The 23,037-nt window shown below is 36.0% G+C and overlaps 1 protein-coding gene across 1 annotated transcript; it reads left to right on the forward strand.

Moving 5' to 3' along the window:
- Positions 1 to 14,854: 14,854 nt before the first annotated feature.
- Positions 14,855 to 18,234, forward strand: LOC120159945 (probable protein phosphatase 2C 4). Its single transcript, XM_039170436.1, has 4 exons — positions 14,855 to 16,717; positions 16,820 to 16,933; positions 17,538 to 17,802; positions 17,893 to 18,234. The coding sequence occupies exons 1-4, from the start codon at positions 15,005 to 15,007 to the stop codon at positions 18,006 to 18,008; spliced, it is 2,208 nt and encodes a 735-aa protein (XP_039026367.1). The 5' UTR covers positions 14,855 to 15,004; the 3' UTR covers positions 18,009 to 18,234.
- The last annotated feature ends 4,803 nt before the right edge of the window (positions 18,235 to 23,037 follow it).

The raw sequence follows: 23,037 nt of genomic DNA on the forward strand, positions 1-23,037 counted from the left end.
GTTGGAGTACAAGCTAACACGAATTAAAGATTAGAGTAAGGTCTAAAAAGCTTGAAACCACATTAGCTAAATTTACTGAAACTAGGGTACATCCTTTATTTTGTTTTGTCCCTTGGAAATCTTTGAGTTAAAACCATGGTTATCAAAATCGGATCAGACCGACCGGTTGAACTGGTTGAACCATGAACCGATGGCCTGTCCGGTCCGGTTATCTCATAAAACCGGTATGGCAATGAACCGGCTGAAATTCGGTAGAACCGACTGAAAACCGATAAAATCAGGGTGAACCGGCTGAAAACTAGTAAAATCGGTTTTAACCGCCGGTTCACTTTTTTTCTTTTAAAAAAATTAAACCAAACGACGTCGTTTGTTCAACGAGCCAAGTTAAATTCGAGTATTGCTGAGCTCGACTCGAACTCGAAAACTTTAAAAGTAAGCTAAACTCGACTCAAAAACTCACGAGCTAAAAATTATCAAGTTCAACTCGAACTCGAAATATAATATTAAAACTTGAACTCGAAAAGGCTCAAACTCAAAAAAAAATTAGAAATTCGATTGAAGCCTAAAATTTGAGCTCAATTGAAGCGAAAGAATAGTTCGCTCTGTGCTCACCAAAAGGTTCTATGATTTTGAATGTCAAATTACATATACTATTTATAGAAGTAAGTTGAGATGTTCTTCTATGTTTCTTAGCCATGTGAAATTGTTTTGTTATCATATTTTTACTCTTTAAACTTTTGGGATGCTCTTCTATTTTTCTTAGCCATGTAAGATTATTTTTTTTAAAAAAAATTAAACCAAATGATATAACTTGTTATGATTTTTTTAAGCCCTAATTTTATTTTTTTGATTATAGTTATATAATTATATTTATTATTTAATATGTTTTACCTTAAATATTATGTTGTAGTTGATTTGAATCATTTTGTTTCACTTGATTTTATGGTTTTTAATTTATATATGTTATGACTTGTGATATTTTTATACATTTTAATATTGTAAACTTAAAAAAGTGTTTCATATATATTAATATTGCTTTCAATATTATATAAAATTTAAAAAATATATTATTTTATATAAAATCCAGTTCAACCGCGGTTGAATCAGTGAACCAATACCTTCACCGGTTCAATGTCTGATCCGATTTTAAAAACATTGGTTAAAGCACTCTTTAATACGATGCTTAATCTTTCTGTCCTTATCCCTATCCCTATCCCTATCCCTATCCCTATCCCGTCACATTCCTTCCATTAACCAGAAGAGTGTTTTTATATATAAATTAATTACCCCCTAAGACTATGACTCTCAATGAAAAATTCAAAGGCTTGAACAATATTTGTCAACTTGTCCAAAATCGTGAAATCCACGTTCTCCTCGATGAACCTCTCTCAAACACCACTAATATTACATGGGTAAAAAAATAAATGTCAATTTTGGTGTAATACAATATCAAAGTTTGAAATAAGGTAGAAAATTAATAGGTGTTTTTTTTTTCAAAAAATCACCGGTAATTGATATATTTATCGATCTAACACCGGTCAAATTATATTTCCTGATCTAACATCCGTAGCAGTAAAGCGCCCCCCTGAATCGCGATATATGCTGATTTGGCGTCACTTGGAGTATAGTGCGCCCCCTGTACCGCGCTATACGCTGACTGGGTTACACGTGGGGTATAGCGCTCCCCCTGCTCCGCGCTATACGCCACATAGGGGTATAGCGCGGATCAGGGGCCGCGCTATACGCCGTACCAAAATTATATTTAACACGGTCCCTGGTCCGCGCTATATAATAATTACATATAACGCGGTGCAGGTACCGCGCCTTATATATTTATAAATTCACTCATTCGGTTCTCACAACTCCTCGCATCTCTCCTCTCAACTTATAAATTAATACAACAATTCCGTCAACGAGTAATAATTCTGGCAATCTTCTCATATTTGATTTAGAAGTTCGTGTGATTTTTTGTTATAAGGTAATTTTGTTATAATTTTTTAATTATACTTATTGTTTATTATCATTATTTGAAAAAATATTATACTAATTATTTTCAATTAATTTTTATGTTTGTAAAATTGAAAAGCGGGAGCATACGTCGAAATAGTTTTGCGGTGCAGGTAATAATATAAAATTATATTATTTAAATTATTTAAGTTGATGTGTAAAAAAAATTTTGTGTTATATTTTCGTTCATATATAATTTATTTAATCAGGTTTGTTTCAGTTATTTTTTTGCAGATATAATATTGTCGCACTTTTAAACTCAAAGAATAGCGCGACTTTCAGCTATTGTTTATTATGATGGTGAAATTCGAGAAGATGAAATCGACGTTGTTTTCGTATCAAATGAGCGTGTTAAAATATCATTCAAGAGAAACATAACTCTTGAGGAGCTGATAACGAAGATTTCGAGGAAGATTCATGTTGGAAGTTGTAGAAGAATGACGTCGTTGTAGTACAGATTTCCAACATCATTGTTGCCATTAACTTATACAGCGTTCGAACTTTCGAACAATGATGATGTTCAAATGATGATTGAAGCTCAAAGTAATTATTCAGACGCCGCTATTGAGATGTATGCATATTTTGTTCAAGTGCGTGCTGTTCGGGGTCAATCTTTAAGCTCACACTATAGGCTGGCTGAACAAGTTGATCAAGTTAACAGCCCAACTACAATAATGTGTAATGATTTTAATGTCATAATGGGGAGACATTCATCTGCAACTCCTTACGATATGTACCGAGGTGGGTCCACGAACAATCCGTATGGCAACACCGCGTCCAGTTCAAGGGGAAGGCATTCATCTGCAAATTTCTTTGACCATATGGAGATGCCATCGCGCAACCATCTGTGCAGTTTCCATTTGACACGATGGCTTCAAGCTCCAGGGGGAGGCATTTGATTGCGAGCTTTTTCAATCTCAATGTCGATATGCCTTCCAGTTCAAGGGGAAGGCGTGTAAGTAGTAGGTTCTTCGACCTAAATGTGGAGAGCATGGAGGAACTATCATCTCCACCAGATGAACCGCTTCGTGAGCCTGGTGCGGATGGTGCTGAGATTGGACTATTCATTCACCTAGAATCACCGCAATTTAACTCCGATGATGATGAAGTTCCAGGAAATGTGGCACAAACTGACCCTCCTACACACATGTATGAAGCTGATTATGGTGCAATGTACGGGCCAGAATTTGCGGATATGCCTCATCTCGGTGACTATGGATATTACTCATTAATAAATAATGGTGAGTTATCTTTAGGCATTAAGTTCTCAAGCAAAGAAGAAGCGGTGATGGCTATAAAAAAATTACAATATCTGTAATTATGTTCAGTCCAGAGTCAACCGATCCACGACTGAAAAATATGTATGCTACTGTGCCCGAAGTGAAAACGGATGCAATTGGATGGTTCGCGTATAGAAAAGGAAGAGGAAAAACAACATATGGGAACTAACAGTATACAACGATCCTCATACATGTTGTGCTGGGGAGGTCAACCAAGATCATCCCAACTTGGACTCTAAAGTGATATGTCAAGCCATCATGTCCATGGTAAAAGCAAGCTCTCATATAGCTGTTGCAGTGTTGATTTCAGCTATACAATCGCAGTATGGGTACACTGTCTCCTATAAAAAAGATTGGTTGGCAAAACAAAATGCCATTGTCAAACTTCATGGCGAATGGGATGCATCTTACAACGAACTTCCAGGTTGGTTTAGGCTGGTGCGGACGTTGAATCCTGGGACAATTGTGGACTTCGAAACCTCCTATGCATACCATAATGATCGAGTTCTTCGCGATCGAAGCCAATTCTATCGGGTTTTTTGGAGTTACCCACAGTACGTTAATGCTGCCAAATACTGCAAGCCTGTGGTCCAGATCGACGGGACTTTCTTGTATGGAAAATACAAGCAAGTTTTATTATTGGCAGTTGTCCAATATGGCAATCGCAACATTCTTCCAGTTGCTTTTGCTCTTGTCGAAGGAGAAGATACAAATTCTTGGGCTTTTTTCTTCCGAAATTTACGTGCACATGTTATCACGAGGGAAAAAATTTGTGTCATTTCAGATCGCGGAGCTGGGATCAAAGCAGCAATGGAGTCTTTGGGTCCAATGTGGCAACCACCCTTTGTCCAACATAGGTATTGTCTCCGACACATTGCTGCGAACTATCATGGAAGGTACAAGAAGAATGATGAGCGTAAATTAATTCTGCGCATGGGTAAGTGAAAGCAAGTTAGTAAGTTATACATTTTTTGATCATTTTAATTTTGCAAAGAAAGCAAGTTTGTAAGTTATACATTTTTTGATCAGGTTACGAACTACTTCCTCGAATCCAGTAACCCTGATATCTACCTATGTAACCGAATCCAGCCTCTACTAAATACGGCAAGACACGGCTGTGTATCACTAACTTAAGATTCATAATAAAAGGATCTAATACACAGTCCTTCTCCTAAAAATAAATAATTACAAAAATTAATTCTTAATCTAATAATCATGCATTAAATAAATCAACTAATTATTACTAATAATTTAAATTAAATTAAAACGTTAAAATGTTACCGTATCAGCAAAGTGTCGAGATATTTAATTCTTAATCTAATAATCATGCATTAAATAAATAAACTAATTATTACTAATAATTTAAATTAAATTAAAACGTTAAAATATTACCGTATCACTAAAGTGTAGAGATATATGATTTTCATCCGAGCGAAGTAGACTGCCTTCCATTATATATCTGCAAAAGAATTATATTAGTAAAATATTAAATAAAATAAAATACTTAAATAAATTAAATACATAATAGTAAAAATATTATAAAATATACCTTAAAAAGAGAGAGTATTTGAGAGAATTTGGTGTGATAAAAGTGATTGAGGATGGGAGTATTTATAGGGAAGATTGGGATGTGGAGGGGCGAGTATTTAAGGGTATAGCGTACCCCCTGCACCGCGCTATACCCCACATATCAGATACCCAGGTATTGCGTGGATCAGGGGGCGCGCTATATCCACGTGGCGCCAAATCACAGTATATCGTGGGACAAGGGGCACGCTATACCCACGTGGCGCCAAATCACCGTATATCGCGGTTCAGGTGGCGCGTTTTACTGCTACGGGTGTTAGATCGGGAAATATAATCTGACTGGTGTTAGATCGGTAAATATACCGATCACCGGTGATTTATTGAGAAAAATGTCAAATTAAAAATTACAAATCATTATTATTATTATTTTAATAATATGAGATAAATATAAATTAATATTTATTAAGAATACTTTTTAATCATTAATAATAGAGAAAATAACCTCAATGACCAAAAATGCCTTATAATATACGATTTTAACCAACTTTTTTTGGATTTGCCAAAATGACCAACTAAATCGCAATGCGATCGATAATTCGCAACGCGATCTCCGGTATCGCAAATCAGTTTCCAGATTCGCAACGCAATTCTGACTATCGCATTGCGATTTTCCAAATTCGCGTTGCGATTTTCCGACTATCGCAATGCGAATATGTAAATCGCAATGTGATTATGCCTATCATAATGTGATTCTGACTATCGCAACGCGATTATGACTGTCGCAACACGATTCTGACTGTCGTAACACTGAATTTCAAATTCGCAACAGGTTTTAGTTTCGCAACACAAATGTTTTGGGTATATAACTACGCAGCAGAAGCAACTCATAACCAAATCCCTAAATCACAACTCATTCTATCTCCATCTATCACTCTCTCCGGCGACATCCGTTCCTATATCCAACGACATCCTTCCCCATCCGACAACAGGTTTTAGTTTCGCAGCTCGTTTGTTTAGTAAATTAATTTACAATAATGAAATCATCTAATGTTGATCATGTTTGGATAGATTTGAGTTTTGGAGGGTCATGGGAGAATGTTCATGGTGTTTTACAATATATGCCTTTACCCATGAATCTTCAACTAAAACTGTCATTAAAAAAGTTAACTTATGAAACTCTAATGTTACGTGTTGCAAATAAATTGAATTTAGAGCCCGTAAGTGGATTTAGGCTATCTTATCAGAGAAAAGGTAAAGTTTATTTGTTAACCGACAATAAAGATGTTAAACGATTCATTGCTTACATTAGTGTTTCAAAAGATGATGTTACATTGTATGTTGTTGAACCTAGAAGTAGTGAAGTTGGGTCAGTAGCGGGTAGTAATCAACTAAGTTTTTCAACCCCAGTTTATGGTGCTCAAAATTTAATGGTTTCACCACAATTTCATCACCAAGCAAATTTTGTTTCACCACATTTCCAATACCAAACACAATCTCAAAACCCACAACCTTTCCCTAATCCAAATCTCAATCAACTTTCAGCACCAAATTCCGGTTTTCGTATTAACCAGTTAGACGATGATGAGCCAACAAAAAAAATTGTGAGTACTAGTCGGTATTCGAAATTTGATCTTGGTCAATAACCAGACTTTGATCTTGGTCAATACTCGGATTTTGATGATGTTTCAGAAGAAGAAACAGACCCTGCGTGTAATGATTTTGATATTGATCAATACCCGAATTTTGATGATGAAACAGCCGCTGCCGAGGAAGATGTTGTTGATGATAATGAGGAGGAAGTTACGGCTGTGAATGAACATGTTGAATATCCATTATGTAATTCATATAACCCTGAAGAAGAAAAAGAAGAAGAAGAAATCCCCGAAGAAAATGCCACGGGAGTATAACTAGAATATGCCAGAATTACTTCAGATACCGGAAGAAGAGTTGGTAAAAATAGCAGTTGATTGTTACACAAAAATTATTCGTATCAAGAAAGATGATTGTTTTGATACAAAGGAAGACTTGAAGATAGCTTTGTATACGAAATGTGTGGAAGATGGCTATCAACTAAAAGTTAACAAATCAAGCAAAGATCGTTTCGAAACAAGGTGTATGATTGACAAAAACTGTACGTGGCGTATGATTGCAAAGAGGATAAAAGATTGCGAAATGTTTCAAGTTAGGACTTTTATTGATAAACATACATGTTCAAGAACCCAAGTTTTTCCTCACCATAGACAGGCAAACAAAAAGGTGTTGGGTGGTTTTCTGACTGAGTTAATGTTTTTGAATAGCAGGATATATCAGGGACATGAAATTATGACTGACATGAATGCTTGGTTCAAGATTAGTATCTCATATTCTCAAGTTTGGAGAGCCAAATGTTATGCCTTGGAATTGTTGAAGGGGTCGCCAGAAGCATCGTTTGCCCAACTGCCGGCTTATTGTCACAATTTAAAGCTGAAAAATCCTGGGTCGGTAACTCATATCAAAACAGATAGATATGGAGGCTTTGAGTTGCTGTTTATCGTCATTGGTGATGCGGTTAGTAAATCAATATAATTTTGTTGACTCATTTTTGTTAGTTACATGCATTTCACATTTAAATGATTATATTTCTTGTGTATATGATTTTGTAGATTTGTTCGTTTATTACTTGCATGCGCCCAGTTATTATAGTTGACGGAGCACATTTAAAAGGTCGATACCTTGGAGTAAACTTATTAGTAGTAGCCATGGATGCTAACAATGGGATACTGCCAATAGCTTACGGGGTTGGGAAATCTGAAACCTCTTATTCATGGACATGGTTTATGGGACATCTTAGGGATTGCATAGGTCCTATTAGCAATCTGACAATCATATCCGATAGGGCAAACTCAATTGACAACGCTGTTAAAAGGTGTTTCCCAGATGCTTTTCATGGACTTTGTGGTGTTCATTTATATATAAATCTAAAATCAAGGTCTGCTGGTATAAAAAATCACAAATGGACATACTGGAAGGCTGTAAAAGCTTATCGGGAAGTGGATTTTAATAAGCATATAAATTGTTTAAGTCATGTTTTGCCTCAGTGTGCTCAAACACTAGAATATGTCGGGTTTGAAAGATGGTCAAGAGTACATCAACTTGGAGCAAGATATGGTTTCATGACGTCTAATAGTGCAGAATCAATCAACGCTCTAAGTCGTCATTCCCGGAAATTACCCATTACTATGTTAATGGAGTTTTTTCGAGCCTCTATTCAACAGTGGTACTACAAGAAAAGAAACCATGCAGGTATTATATTTTTAAATTCGTAACTTATCATATATTTTACTAAGTATTATTTATTTAAATTTACAGGAACATTGGAACATCGTGTTACACCATGGACTGAAAAAAAGATAACGAAACGTGTTGTGAAGTCAACGTCATGGAGAGTTGAACCATGTTCAAATACTGTGTTTGAAGTACTAGATAATAACTTAAATGGGCTTGTCAATCTAAATGCAAAGACGTATAGTTGTATGAAATGGTAAACATCTGGTTATCCGTGTGGGGGTGTTATAAAAGTTGCTCTTCATCTAAACCAAGATGATTCAAGCGCATACGCTATGGATTGCTACACTACAGAAGTATATCGACAGACTTATGTCGAGATTATCTACCCTATTCTACATCCTTCTGAGTGGGACATACCAAATGACTTACAAACAGTTTTGCCACCAGCCATGGACAGAAGGCTACCTGGCCGACCAAAAAGTCACGATCGTATATCGTCTAAGGGTGAAGAGAATAAGAGATCGACATGTAGTCGGTGCAAGGAAAGTGGTCATACAAGGTTGACATGTGGATCACCAGTGCCATCACAATCATCTTTTCCTCTACCAAAATATGGATCCTTATCAAAATCCAAAGCTCATATGGTTTCAAGAAAAAGGCAATCAAAATCGCAATCAAAATTAAAATCCCAATCACAATCGGCTTCACCTTTTGGGACTATTAACTTAGGTGATTTTTAAATGCAAACGTTGTATTATGTGTAAACTTTTAACATTTTCAGTTAGGCATGTATTAGTAACTTGAGTTTGAACATTGCTATGATATGTTCAGTTGTTATCACTTATTACACATTCATTTGAATATCGCAACGCGAATTTGACTATTATGTGTACTTCATGTGTAAACTTTTAACATTTTCAGTTAGGCATGTATTAGTAACTTGAGTTTGAACATTGCTATGATATGTTCAGTTGTTATCACTTATTACATATTCATTTGAATATCGCAACGCGAATTTGACTATCGTAACGCGAATTTGATTATCGCAACTCAAAAACCGCAATGCGAATTTGACTATCGCAACGCAAAAATTGCAACGCGAATTTGTCTATCGCAACGCGAATTTGACTATCGCAACGCGAATTTGATTATCGCAACGGCTATTTGACTATCGCAACGAGAAAATCGCAACGCGAATTTGACTATCGCAAAGTGAATTTGAGTATCGCAACGCGAATTTGATTATCGCAACGGGTATTTGACTATCGCAACGAGAAAATCGCAAAGCGTATTAGACTATCGCAACGCAAATTAACTTTCGCGTTGCGATTTTGTCTTTCTCATTGCGATTTTAAGTTTAGCGTTGCGAAAGTGTACCTCCAACAGGTCTTTTGACTTCAATATAATGCAGATTGAAATCAACAAATCAACTTTTACATTTCAATCAATTAAATAAGCACAAATAAGAATTATTTACACATCAATATTAAACAAATCAACTTTTACAAATCAATTTTTATAAATCAATTAAACAAGCAAAAAATGATAATAATTCTTACTTTCCTCATCAATTAAACAAATCAGACTTTTAAGAATCAATTAAACAATCAAAAAAAGTGTACCCCAAACAGTTGTTTATGCATCCATACATCAATTTCACGCAGCTCACTTCAGGATTAACCTGCAGAAACTAAACATTTGCTCAAATAACACTTTCTACACATCTAAAACCAACAAACAACAAATTATTATTGAATTCTAAGTACTTAACAACACTTGCATTTGACTTACAAATTGTTTATGGACACTTTCATAACACGGATGCAGGTAGGCAGCGTCTCGAATATATCGCTCTAGCCATAAAATACCGAAACCACAAGCCTACTACACCTCTATCTCTATCGGTGGGAGGTAGAAACTGTGTACTTCCTGTCGTCAAATGCTCCAAGCACATGCATACGAGAGGACCACAATCCCCTCTGGCTTCCGGCGTTTGTTGTGGCGCGGTCTCGTCTCTGATAACTATAACATTGAACTTCTTTGGCTTCTTGTTTCCAGAATAAGTCTAATAATTAATCACATACAAGAATTTAGCCAAATGAGAGCTCCATCCCTTAATAATATCTCTCAAATCAGACAATGATATGTAATTTATCGTGCTGTTATATACTATTGTCTTCAGGGATGGGAGTTGAAGCTCGAAGAGAAGCCAATGAGTACGTTCCAAAACAGGGATAAACACCTGCAATCATAAGTAATAATTCAAATTGCGCACTTATTTATGAACACCTTTAAAATATTTAAAAAAAATAAATACTAACCTTATCGATCTCCCACCATGCAGGATAAAGTTTAGCTTGTCCATTAGCCAACACATATGATTCATGTCGTTGATTCTTCAAGTGAACTACGTGAAAAGACGTCGGCATAATTGTATATCGCGTATTTTTTTTTCTTCAATTTCCTTAGTATTAGAAGACGTGACACCCATGCATCAATATGCTGTTTAACAAAAAAAGACATATATTAGTGAATTACATAAATTTAAAAAAAATAATCAAAATGAAATATAAGAAGAAATATAAGACTTACCCCCCCCATCGAAATAGCCATTGTCTTCAACCCCTAATAACACACCCCACCAAGACCATTCAATCAACAAATACATATCATTGTTAAGTTTGTATATGTCAACGTAACACCCTTGGCTCCGCTCATGTAGATAAAAATCAACTGCGGTCTTAGCCCAAAGGGTATTATCCAGAATTGTTTCCGGTAGTTGTTTCCTCTCCACTTCATCTGCCGGAATGGTACTGGCCGGTAACTTATACGAAAGCCAACAGTCATCCATCATGTCCTGCACGGTTTCTCAATAATTCGATATATTACGCCGTGTGAATTGGGCTCTAGAATGTTAGGAGGGATCTCTTCAACGATGACAGTGGCCTCTTGAACGGTGGGAGGGGACTCTTGAGGGATGATAGGGGCCACTTGAACGATAGGAGAGGCCTCTTAAACGATGACAGGTGAGTCGGGCTTTTTCTTGCGGATTCTTCGCACTATTGGGGTGAACGGAGACTTAATGGCACGTGCACGCCGTCTGATGCGTGAACTTCGTCTTGCAAGAAAAACCCGACGTAGAGCATCCACCTTAGCGGGCCGCTAAAAATAAATTAATACATAAATCAATAAATAAACAGACATGATATTAAACAGTGAAAACAAAGACAAATATATTTCAAACTTGCACGGTATTCACCCAAGTCATTATTCTATCATTGTTCACAAAATGCATCCGATAACATTCCAGAAGTAATCACTTAAATAAACATTTAAAAGGACAACATATATGTTTAGTGCAGGTTCAATGACAACATAAAGAGTAGTAGTTTATTCTTGAAACTTAAATTTTCAACACTGTGAAGTTAGTATTTGTCTTTGTCTTTTGGTTGAAGTAATACAATTCATTCAAGTTTCAATTTGCAGAAGAAGAATAGAATCTGAAACTTAAAATCGCAACACGAATGACTATCGCAACGCGAAAATGACTATCACAACGCGAATTTGACTATCGCAACGAGAGAATCGCAATGCGATTTTCATTTCGCATTGCGATTCTTTCGTTGCGATAGTCATTTTCGCGTTGCGATAGTCATTTTCGCGTTACGAAAGTAAATTATTATTCTTCTGCAAATTGAAACTTGAATGGATTGCATTACTTCAACCAAAAGACAACCAAAAACAAATACTAACTTCACAGGGTTAAAGAATAAACAGTTTAGCAATATTGTCAGCAACCGAATGAATTTACTAAGCAATCTAAGTGAAATGGTTAATCTAAGTGAAACGGTTAATCTAAGTGAAATTACGAGTAAATTTATCATCAAGTTAAATATGAAAAATATTAAACTTACCTCGTTGCGTAGAGTATGAATCTCATTCTGCAACGATGCTACCATCTCACGTAGAGCGGCTACCTCACCACGTAAAGTAGACACCTCAACACGCCATGCACCATTGTCATCGCGTAAAGTACCGACCTCCTCATATAAGGCTGCTCATCATCAGTGCCATAAAAAAAACGCTTACTAGCTTGCCACCAATCAGTGGCAAGCTCAGCTTCCATGGGTGTCAGCCTCTGCAATGGAATGTTAGACTCCTAACAATATAAAAGCTCAAACAAAGTTAAACGTGTACTAGTAATAACTTGTTTATAAACATATAGTAGTATTTGTGTTAACTTTCATTATTTATTGTCGTATACGATAGTAAATCTTCCCATTGCTGCAAGGTTCGTTTCCTCTTCCAGGAAATAGCCCTAGGAATATCATTAGAAGTTTTTAATGCATATGTCTGCATGGCGGGAGAAGCCTCAAATATCCAAATCTACAAACAATATAATAACAAACATTAGTAATTGTTAAATAATAATTAATTATAATTTTGGAAACATTATATAAAAATTCTTACCTTAAAGGCCCAAATAAAGCCTGACAAAGTGTATTTGGAACCATCGCCACGCAAACTTTTTCGATCATCAAAGGTAGACGACAACTTATTCCATGTAGCTTTCCATAGATACGAACCCCACGGAAACATGTTCCATGCATTTAGGTCCTCTACCAATTTAATTAGATCATTAGGAATAGGTTGTCTGGCCTCTCTGCCTAAAAAGCCGGCATGCAAAAGTATTAGAAGGTATACTCGGACAACATCGACGTCATCCATCCGAGTAAAACCATCTTTCTTATTCAATAATCTCGTCAAGTCTTCTACGTGTAAATTCGGCTTCTTCATTGACAGCTCAGGAAAAACCCGGGATAACCATGATAGGCGGGTAATATGTCTAGTGTACCGACCTACATCATCGTGTCCAAAGCGTAGACCGGTGATTAAGCAAAACTCCTCCCGCCCAAAACACGTATACGCCGGTGAAAAATCAAACCATATCTCTTCATCACGACGTTGTATAGTCTCTGGTAGATCGCTAGTCATGGTTTGAAGAAATAGATGGGTCAACATAGCATCTCCACCCGGATGTTGTACTTTCAGCCATGGCCCGAAGCAAGTATCCTCAAATATTTTTCTTTGTGCAGGTGAAAGCTTCGATGCAATTGTTTTAGCCAGGCTTAATTTATTTCTTAAGGTCAATTGAGCCGAATAAAAGTTCTACAAAAACAATAAACATACCAAGTTAGATATACCAAAAACTACACTGTGAAGATATACCAAGAACAATAAACATAAAGAGTAGTAGTTTATTCTTCAAACTTAAATTTGCAACACTGTGAATTTAGTATTTGTCTTTGTTTTTTTGTTGAAGTAATGCAATTCATTCAAGTTTCAATTTGCAGAAGAAGAATAGTTTCTGAAACTTAAAATCGCAACACGAAAATGAAAATCGCAACACGAAAATGACTATCGCAACGCGAAATGAAAATCGCAACGCGAAACTAAAATCGCATTGCGATTCTGTCGTTGCGATTTTCATTTCGCGTTGCGATTCTTGGTTTCAAATACTAAAATTGAAACTTGAATGGATTGCATTACTTCAACCAAAAGACAAAACAAAAACAAATACTAAATTCACAGGGTTTAAAGACTAAACATTTTAGCAGTATTGGCAGCAATCGAATGAATTTAATAAGCAATCTAAATGAAATGGTTAATCTATTATTGAAATTACCAGTAAACTTATCATCGATTTCAATATGAAAAACCTAATAATAATGCAAAAATTTCAAAATAAACATAATTAAAAAAACTAACCCTCGGTGGTTGATTTGGTTGATTTTCCATTTCTGACCGTGAATGATTGTGAGGGTGGCTCTGAGAAATGGAGATAGACAGATTTCGCCGGAGATGGGGAATGATTTCGTCGGAGATGGGGACAGATGTCGCCTTAGAGAGTGAGAGATGGAGATGTGACTGAGTTGTGATTTAGGGTTTTAGGTTATGAGTTGCGATTACGTGATGTACTGTGGACGGTTCAGTGTTCCGATATATTAATATTCGTGTTTGGAATTTGAAAAAAAATACGCGTTGCGATAATAATGGCGCTTTGAAAATCGCATTGCGATAGTTAGCATTGCGTTGCGACAGTCAGAATCGCGTTGCGATAGTCAGAATCTCGTTGCGATAGTCAGAATCGCGTTGCGATAGTCATAATCGCATTGCGATTTACATATTCGCATTGCGATAGTCGGAAAATCGCAACGCGAATTTGGAAAATCGCAACGTGAATTTGGAAAATCGCAATGCGATAGTCAGAATCGCATTGCGAATCTGGAAACTGATTTGCGATACCGGAGATCGCGTTGCGAATTATCGATCGCATTGCGATTTAGTTGGTCAATTTGGCAAATCCAAAAAAAGTTGGTTAAAATCATATATTATAAGGCATTTTTGGTCACTGAAATTTTTTTCTCTTAATAATATACATATATTCTATAAATATAATTATTCAAATTCAAAATCTCCAAATAAAACAATCTTTTTTTACTACTTAAATTAATTGATATAAAATTAAAAATCAGAACTGAAATAAAGGTATATATTTTTGTTTAAACCCTCTCTCAATCAACGCCCCCGCCATTAGAAGTAAATAAATAATGAAAGCATAAAACATCACTAAAATAGAACCCAAATAAGTGTTTTGTTTTTTCTCCCTTCAGTTTGAAAAGCCTCTCTTTCCCTTCCTAAAAGTCAACGCCTTTTTCTTCTTCTTCCCCTTGCTTCTTATTTTCTTTCTCATTTCCCTGATCAGTTTGAAAAGCCTCTCTTTCCCTTCCCAAAAGTCAACGCCTTTTTCTTCTTCTTCCCCTTGCTTCTTATTTTCTTTCTCATTTCCCTGAAAATTTGAGAGCAAATAATAGAGAGAGAAGGGAAGGGAAGAAAATAAATCTTTCAATTATTTTTGGGTTATGGGCAACGGTTCCTGCAAATTGAGCTTCTGTTTCACGGGCGGTGGCGGATATGCCAGAGAAGAAGCTCGTCGTAGAAAGGAAATATCCATGTTACTATCCGATCCTCTCGACGAAGGCCTTGGTCACTCCTTCTGCTACGTTAGGCCCGACCCGACTCGTCTCTCTTCCTCCAAGGTCCATTCCGAAGAATCCACCACGACCTTCCGTACGATCTCCGGCGCCTCCGTCAGTGCCAACACTTACACGCCGCTTTCTACGGCCCTGGTGGACCCGTACGTCAGCTACAGCAACGGCTGCTTCGATAGGGCGGCAGCTTTCGAGAGCACGACGTCGTTTTCCTCGATCCCGCTTCAGCCGATTCCGAAGAGCTTGATAAACTCTTCGGGACTGATGTCGGGTAGTCTCGTTCCGGGTTCGGGTCCTTTGGAAAGAGGGTTTATGTCCGGGCCGATCGAGAGGGGGTTCATGTCGGATCCTCTTGATAATATTAACTACAATTATAGTCGGGGGTTATTTTCGGGTCCACTGGAAAAAGGTTTTTCCTATCAGTTCCAAAGAAGCTTTTCTCATGGAGCTTTTGCCTTTAAACCCAGATCGAAAAAAGGTTCTTTAATTCGGGTCCTCCAAAGAGCAATCTCGAAAACCGTTTCTCGCGGCCAAAATTCCATCGTGGCTCCGATTAAAGGTGTGGTTTCAATTAAAGAACCCGAATGGATAGTCGGGTCCGAAAAGAACCCGATTCATAATCACAACGAGAATTTGACGGTCAGTAGCTTGAACCTGAGCAGCGAGTGCAGTTTAGACGATGATGAGTCATTGGAAAGTCAAATTCTTCACTGGGCGCAAGGGAAAGCCGGCGAGGACCGATTGCACGTCGTCGTTTCGGAGGAACACGAATGGATTTTCGTTGGGATTTATGATGGATTCAACGGCCCTGATGCACCAGATTATTTGTTATCAAATCTATACTCCAATATTCATAAAGAACTCGAGGGTTTATTGTGGGATGATGGGTTTGAACAAGCCCCTGCAACTTCCCCTGAAGACGAAAAACAGAGCAGCAGGGAATCTGATTCAGAATCAACTAGGGATTGTTCCTATGATGCATGTTCAAGGTGTTTAGAGCAAGAAAATTTTCCGGGCAAGATAGAAGATGTATATCGGAATTTGGGTTCGAAACCGAAAGAAGGAAGGAATTCGAAGGTGAAGTATAAAGGTGCGGCGACAAGGTGGGAAGAGAATAAGAGGAGATGGAAGTGTGAATGGGATAGCGAAAGATTAGAACTTGATAGGAAATTAAAGGAACAGCTGAGTCGAAATAAGTCGGGTGGTTCGAGATCGATGACCATAAACCATGAGGATGTTTTGAATGCTTTGTCTCATGCTTTGAAGAAAACAGAGGAGTCTTATTTGGATATTGCTGATAAGATGTTGATGGAGAACCCAGAGCTGGCTTTGATGGGTTCTTGTGTACTCGGTATGTTGATGAAAGGAGAGGATGTTTATGTGATGAATGTTGGGGATAGTAGGGCAGTTTTGGCCCAAAAAACCGAGCCCGATTATCGGTTGGGAAAGGTTAGGCAAGATTTGGAGAGGATCAATGAAGAAACATTGCATGAGCTTGAAGGCTTTGATAGAGATCGATCAAATGTAATCCCTGATTTAACTGCTTTTCAGCTTAGCGTCGATCACAGTACCAGTGTTGAAGAGGTAAAGGATTTCATACACTGATATTTTTAGTACAAAAATAGATGATGTTGATACTCTCTTTAACCCTTGATGGATTGAGCTAGATTGTTTTTTTCATTGCAGGAAGTTGAAAGAATCATAAACGAACATCCCGATGATGCTTGTGCGTTGATGAATGACCGAGTTAAAGGTTCTTTGAAAGTCACTCGAGCTTTCGGTGCTGGTTTTCTCAAGCAGGTAACTCTTTGTTCTACTTTGGAGATGAAAATGAACATCTTTGGTAAACTTTGAGCCTTCATTTCAAGGAATATTGTCCAAATTTAACATGGTTAAAGTTGATCCTTGGGGCATCATGTTGAGATCATCAATTACATGTGAAACTTTAGTATTTGTTACAATCATGGCTCTAAACGGGACACATCAGAAACTAAAAAGAGCAGTTGTTTGTGGTTCTAAGAACCATTATCAAAAATTGGTCAAGTTAAAGCTGTCTGTCCAAAGAATATGGCTTTTCGAAAAAGAAGGGCCGAATGATATTCTGCAAATGGGTGAATTGCATACACAGAAATAGATTTTTTGTTTCCATTTTCTCGTAAAATCGATGAGAGTCTGTTTGTTTCGCCTTATAAAGAGGGGTCCTTTATTCTGTTGAAATCAACTGTTTCCATTTTCAAGGGATGTGCTCTTAGAAGCACTCCCTTTCTGCAATGTAGCGGACCATAGGAACATAGACAAAGGCTTGCTTTGTATGTTGCTGTTTTCCTTTTTGTTAGACTATATTCGAAAGTTTCCGAATCAATTCTATGTCTAACGACCCTCGTTTCGGATTTAACTTTTCTAGCCTAAATGGAATGATGCATTGCTAGAGATGTTCAGAATAGATTACAAAGGAACCTCTCCATACATCACTTGTGTTCCATCTCTCCACCACCACAAACTAGGTCCCAAAGACAGGTTTTTGATATTATCTTCCGACGGCCTCTATCAATACTTAACAAATGAGGAAGCCGTATCCGAGGTCGAACTTTTCATCACAATGCAACCAGAAGGAGATCCTGCTCAGCATCTAGTTGAGGAAGTGCTGTTCCGAGCAGCAAAGAAAGCTGGTACCATCCAAATACCAGTCTCATTTTATACATTTATACCAAAGTAAAAAAAATACTCAAATCCAACATACTTGGTGTTGCTCATTGCAGGCATGGACTTTCATGAGTTACTCGAAATACCACAAGGGGATCGACGGCGGTACCACGACGACGTTTCCATTATAGTTATTTCATTAGAGGGAAGGATATGGAGATCTTGTGGTTAAGTAGAGAAAACAACAGGTAGAAGATATAGAGATATCCGCTAAAAGAAGTCGAAATTTCCCCCTTTTTTCATTTTTTTTCCGGTGACCATTGTAACATAATAGCTATTAAGCTCCTCCAAGACCCTGAGGAACTTGGCTGTTTAAAGGTGTAAAAGCCGGTTCATGTTGATTATACAAACTGTCATAAAAAAATGTAATTCTACTAATAAATGACAAATCCTTTTGAGCATCTGAATTTTTTTGGGGTTCATTTCTTCAAGTAAACTAAGATTGTAGATGATGAACATTTCAAATCAAAGGGTGCTGCAGATCATCATCAGTACTTTGATTTTCAGAAGTCAAGCAGAACATATAAAGAATTAAATGAAGTTTCAATTTATTTCTAGCAGAAGGCAGTGGGTGTGTGTGGTTTTCCATTTTTGCTGCTCATTTATTGACGGCGAGAAGTTCTTGAAATATATAGGTGAAAGTCACCAATGCCTACCCACCCACTTCAAAACGCTGCCCCTGTTAAATGAAGTTATTATTAATTTAAACCCTTCTTTTTCATGCATAGCAGAAGAGGAGCAAGAAGAAGAAGGATGGGAAACCCTCTCCATTAAGCAAAGTGGTGTGAGATATTTTTACGTGGATGGGTGAGTCCACGTAGCCCAGCGATGAGATGTGCGTATTACAGTTACAGGACCCTACTTCACTCTTATTATATATCATATCAAGTTCGATTTATATTAACCGAGAATGAATTATTTTTTATTTAAATTTAATTTTAAATATGTTATTTTTATTTAAGTTCTTTTAAATATTGAACTTTCAAGTTTTAAAAAAATGTTCAATCTTTAAATATATACCTATGATGTAGACAGTTGTTGACATTTTAGTACTTATGTAATACATGCCAATTGTGATATATTCTCTGTGAAACTTTGATAAATTTTATATTTGATTTATGAAATTAAACTAATTGACATGTTAGAAAATAAAAATAAAATTTGTATGTCGAGAAAAATGAAATCTAAATATAATATATCATGCAACTAAATCTAGTAAAAGTTAATAAATTGAATTACTTTATTTTGTAGCATATAAAAAATGCTTTGAATGTTTATCTTTACAAATTTTGTACTTACAAATTCACAACCCTACAATTCTGCGTAGAGTGGCTAAACTCTCCAGAATGATAATTGCATGAATTCTTGACACCCTGCCAATCTGGATGCAAATAAGTATTAGACTTTGGAGGAATTGGTGTTATGAGGTCATTTTCAAAGAGAAATAGTAATAAATTTGAATATGAGATTGGAATTGGAATGAGAGGTATCATTTTCTTTTTTCTTTTCCTAGCTTTCTTCAATGGCCTTTGAACCTCTTCTATGCTTCGCTTCAACTTGATCTTTGTCGCCTTTTCTGGGATCATACTTGATTTTTGGAGACTTATTGGATTTTCACATTTCTTGACAAGTTATTGGTCATTTGTTTACATTGCATTGGCTATACCACTAACATTCATAAACCCATTCAAATATGTTATAACGAAATCCTCTAAGGGTTTCTCTCTATGGATCACAATATTCATCAAGTCCATCAGTTTGGTCAGTTATTCCTTTGAGTCATCTCTGAACTTTTTTACTTGACCAGTCATCTCTTGTTGTGTCTCGATAAATTGCTCTTGTAGTTTCTCGATTCTACCAACCCTTGCTAAAATCTCATTCATGGTTATTATCTTTCTTTAGGAAGACCAAGTTAGCTCCAATTTGATTTCGAAAATTCTGTAAGGGAACTCTCCATGAATTATTCCCATGTTTTCATGATTAAATGCATGTAAAATAGTTTGAAACAAAATGTAATTATGCAAATATGCAAATGCAAAAATGAAAATGTAAATATAAACGTAAAAATGCAAAGATGCAAAAATGCAAATACAAATGTAAATATGTGAATGTAACAATAAGAATGCAAATTGTGCAATACAAAAGCAAATATAAAAATACAAATGCAAAATAAAAAATGCAAAGATGCAAAATGCAAATGCATGTATGAAAAGGTGTTACTCAAGAGTGATCATCTTAGAATAGATTTCATTGAACACAAAAGTTTCGGTGCATCAAACAAAACTTTTACATGTAGGGGATAACTTTCACTCCTAATTTCTCTATTTCCCTTAAAAGCCAAATTAACTTCCACTCATGCTCAGGTGTGGAGTTATTAATCTGTCTTAATTCTCTCGTGAAGCCAGCTAAGTCTACCAGCTTATGAGCCACATTACTTGTTTGAGCAACAACTTCCTTCATGACGTTGTCTTTTTCCTTCATCTTTTGTGTCAATTCTCGGAGTTGTAAACAATGTTGTTCATTTTTTCTTGTGAGAGAATCTTTATGTTCAAGAAGTTCTCGTACAAGATCTCCATAATCATCTAAACATTTCTTCAATATCTTGTTCTTGGCTATAGTGGCTTTTAATTGAGTATCGATCTCAAGCTGATGGATCTGATATGATGTTTCCATGTTAGTTATAGCATTATTCAACCTTTGATTTTCGACTTGACATTTTCCCAATTCAATGACAATTGTATTGTGTCTTTCTCCTGCAACTCTTAAATCATGAGAAAACTTCTTGGCTCGTCCTTCATGTATGTTATAGTTCTTTTTCAGTTTAGTGACCCCTGTTATCCACTCTTTTGGGGTGTTTCCTATGCCATCATTTTGAAATGCTTGATTGACCTTCTAGAAATCTTCATGCATGGTTTCCATTTTGGTGTTCAATTTATCGTTTTCAATCTTCAAATGACGTATTTGAGCCTCATACCTCAGCAAATCTTCTTCTTTCTGGGTGTCCCTACTGATATTCTTACCTTTGACCACTTTTGGTATTAATCTAGCAGGACTTTCAGTTACCAAACTAGGTTGATCATTTATCCTAAACTCTAAAATTCCATGATCCAAAAGACATTGGACTCGATGTTTGAAGGCAATGCAATTCTCAATGGTATGTCATTGAGATCCGACATGATATTCACAATAAGCATTGATGTCATACCAATTCGGATACGGAGGTTGAAACGGCTTCATATAATGTGGAGCTGCTTCTCGCGCTTCAAGTAGCTTCTTGTACAACTCCTCATATGATATAGGGATATCATGAAAATGAGAGCTGTCTTTTGTCTTGGATTGAATCAGAGTTTCTGACATAGGGAGAAAATTAAGCTTCGATGATTTCAGATTACATGATTTCTTCTTATCTCTGAGAGCTTTTACAGTTGTCACCATTTCTTTGGTATCTCCAGACAACTTGAGAATACGAATGATGAATGTATGTAATTTTTTAAATTGGTTAGGATCAGAAGTCCCTTGTATATCTGAGATTGCAGGATTATTTCTTTGAGCTCTCTCTCTTTTTGTGTAGGAATCTCTTATTTCTCGTATCTCCTTTTGCTCTTTAATGGGCATACAATCTTTGGGTGCATATCTCTCATCTATCTTCGGAGTTCCCTCAGGATGTCATTCCATGGTTGCGTCATATTTTGTTCAATCATAAAACTTTTTGTCCATTTATGAATTCTTTCCAATTTGATGAACAGTCTTTCAAATCAATACCTTTTGGTTATGCCATGATCATGCAATGCAAACAAAATAAATTAATATAAACAAGTTAGAGCAAAACAAAATGTATGAAAAATAAAAATGAGAAATGAAAAAATAAATTAGTTAGTACCAATTAATGGAAAGAGAAGATATTATCTATCATGATATAAAAATCCTAACGTCATACTTTCTAGTTTCATGCTTTGTTTGGAAAAATTAACCTAACCACATGATTTCTAGTTCGCATGCATTTATTTAGAAGAAAAAATCAAATCAAATAAATTAAAAGCTAGAGCTTATTTCTCCTTTGTGTACACCTACGGACAGAGGTTCAGTCTTGTCTTAGATCGGGTGAATTTCTAAGGTTTATTATATGCAGGGTTTCAGTTCTAGGAGTAAAGGTACTCGAACTATCCTTGTCGGTGCCCCTTTGGGCTGCCAAACCCTCAATCCTAGTCTATTACAGACTTAAGCGGGCCGATTTCAATTCGAGGGGACATATTTCCCTATGCCTGACACGGAGAATAAATCCTCACGAAGACATAGGATATATGAACCTCGAAAGTTACTTGCTAGGTCTGACACGGAGAATAAATTCTCACGAAGACGTCGCTTTCACTCCCACTTAAAAGGGACAAGCTTGATTATAAAGCTTATGTTATGCAATGCATGTGTTGTGTGTGAGGAGAAATTTTCACATAAAAATTAATATCTAAAAAAATAAAAAATATAAACATTAATATATAAGGATATTAAAAATAATAAAGGATAAAAAATAATTGAGTGAAATAAAAAGAATCATAAATTAAATAAAATTGGATTCTCAATTTCTAATTATAGAGACAATATATAATAGACTTAAGCTGACCAGGATCCCCAACGGAGTCGTCAAGCTGTTGCAACTGGTTTTCGCACGGGCACAAATTTTTACTTGGCGGAAAAAATAATGTTGATAAATGGTTTTTTATTGAAATGTTTTGGGAGTCGGCATCGGCCTTTAGGATCAGGTAGGTCGAATACCTAAAAATCATCTTTTAAAATAGTTTTTAAGAAAACATCAGTTAAAAGATAAATTGGTCCGCATTTAACCAAAAATTTATTCTTTTTAATAATAAAAAGGGATTCGTGGTCGGTTACGTTTGGGGAAGGATTAGCACCCCCACAACGCCCACAATTAGTCCTTGTCGAATATAAATTGTCTCTAATAATAGAATTTAAGAATTTGAATATAAATTTAATTTATAATCCTATTATTTCGTATTTTAATCGGATAATTCTAAGGAAGAAAAATATTAAATAATTTTTATAAATTATAAATAAAATATTTATTTATTTAAAACATCATAAAAGGACATCTAGTTGCTTTAAGACTGCCCTTTCTTAATATTTAAAAAATAAATAAATATTAAAAATAATAATTTTTCCTAAGAAAATAATTTAAATAAAACAAT

Source organism: Hibiscus syriacus, unplaced genomic scaffold, assembly GCF_006381635.1.
Source record: "Hibiscus syriacus cultivar Baekdansim isolate YM2019G1 unplaced genomic scaffold, ASM638163v2 tig00111388_pilon, whole genome shotgun sequence".
NCBI classification, from domain to species: Eukaryota; Viridiplantae; Streptophyta; class Magnoliopsida; order Malvales; family Malvaceae; genus Hibiscus; species Hibiscus syriacus.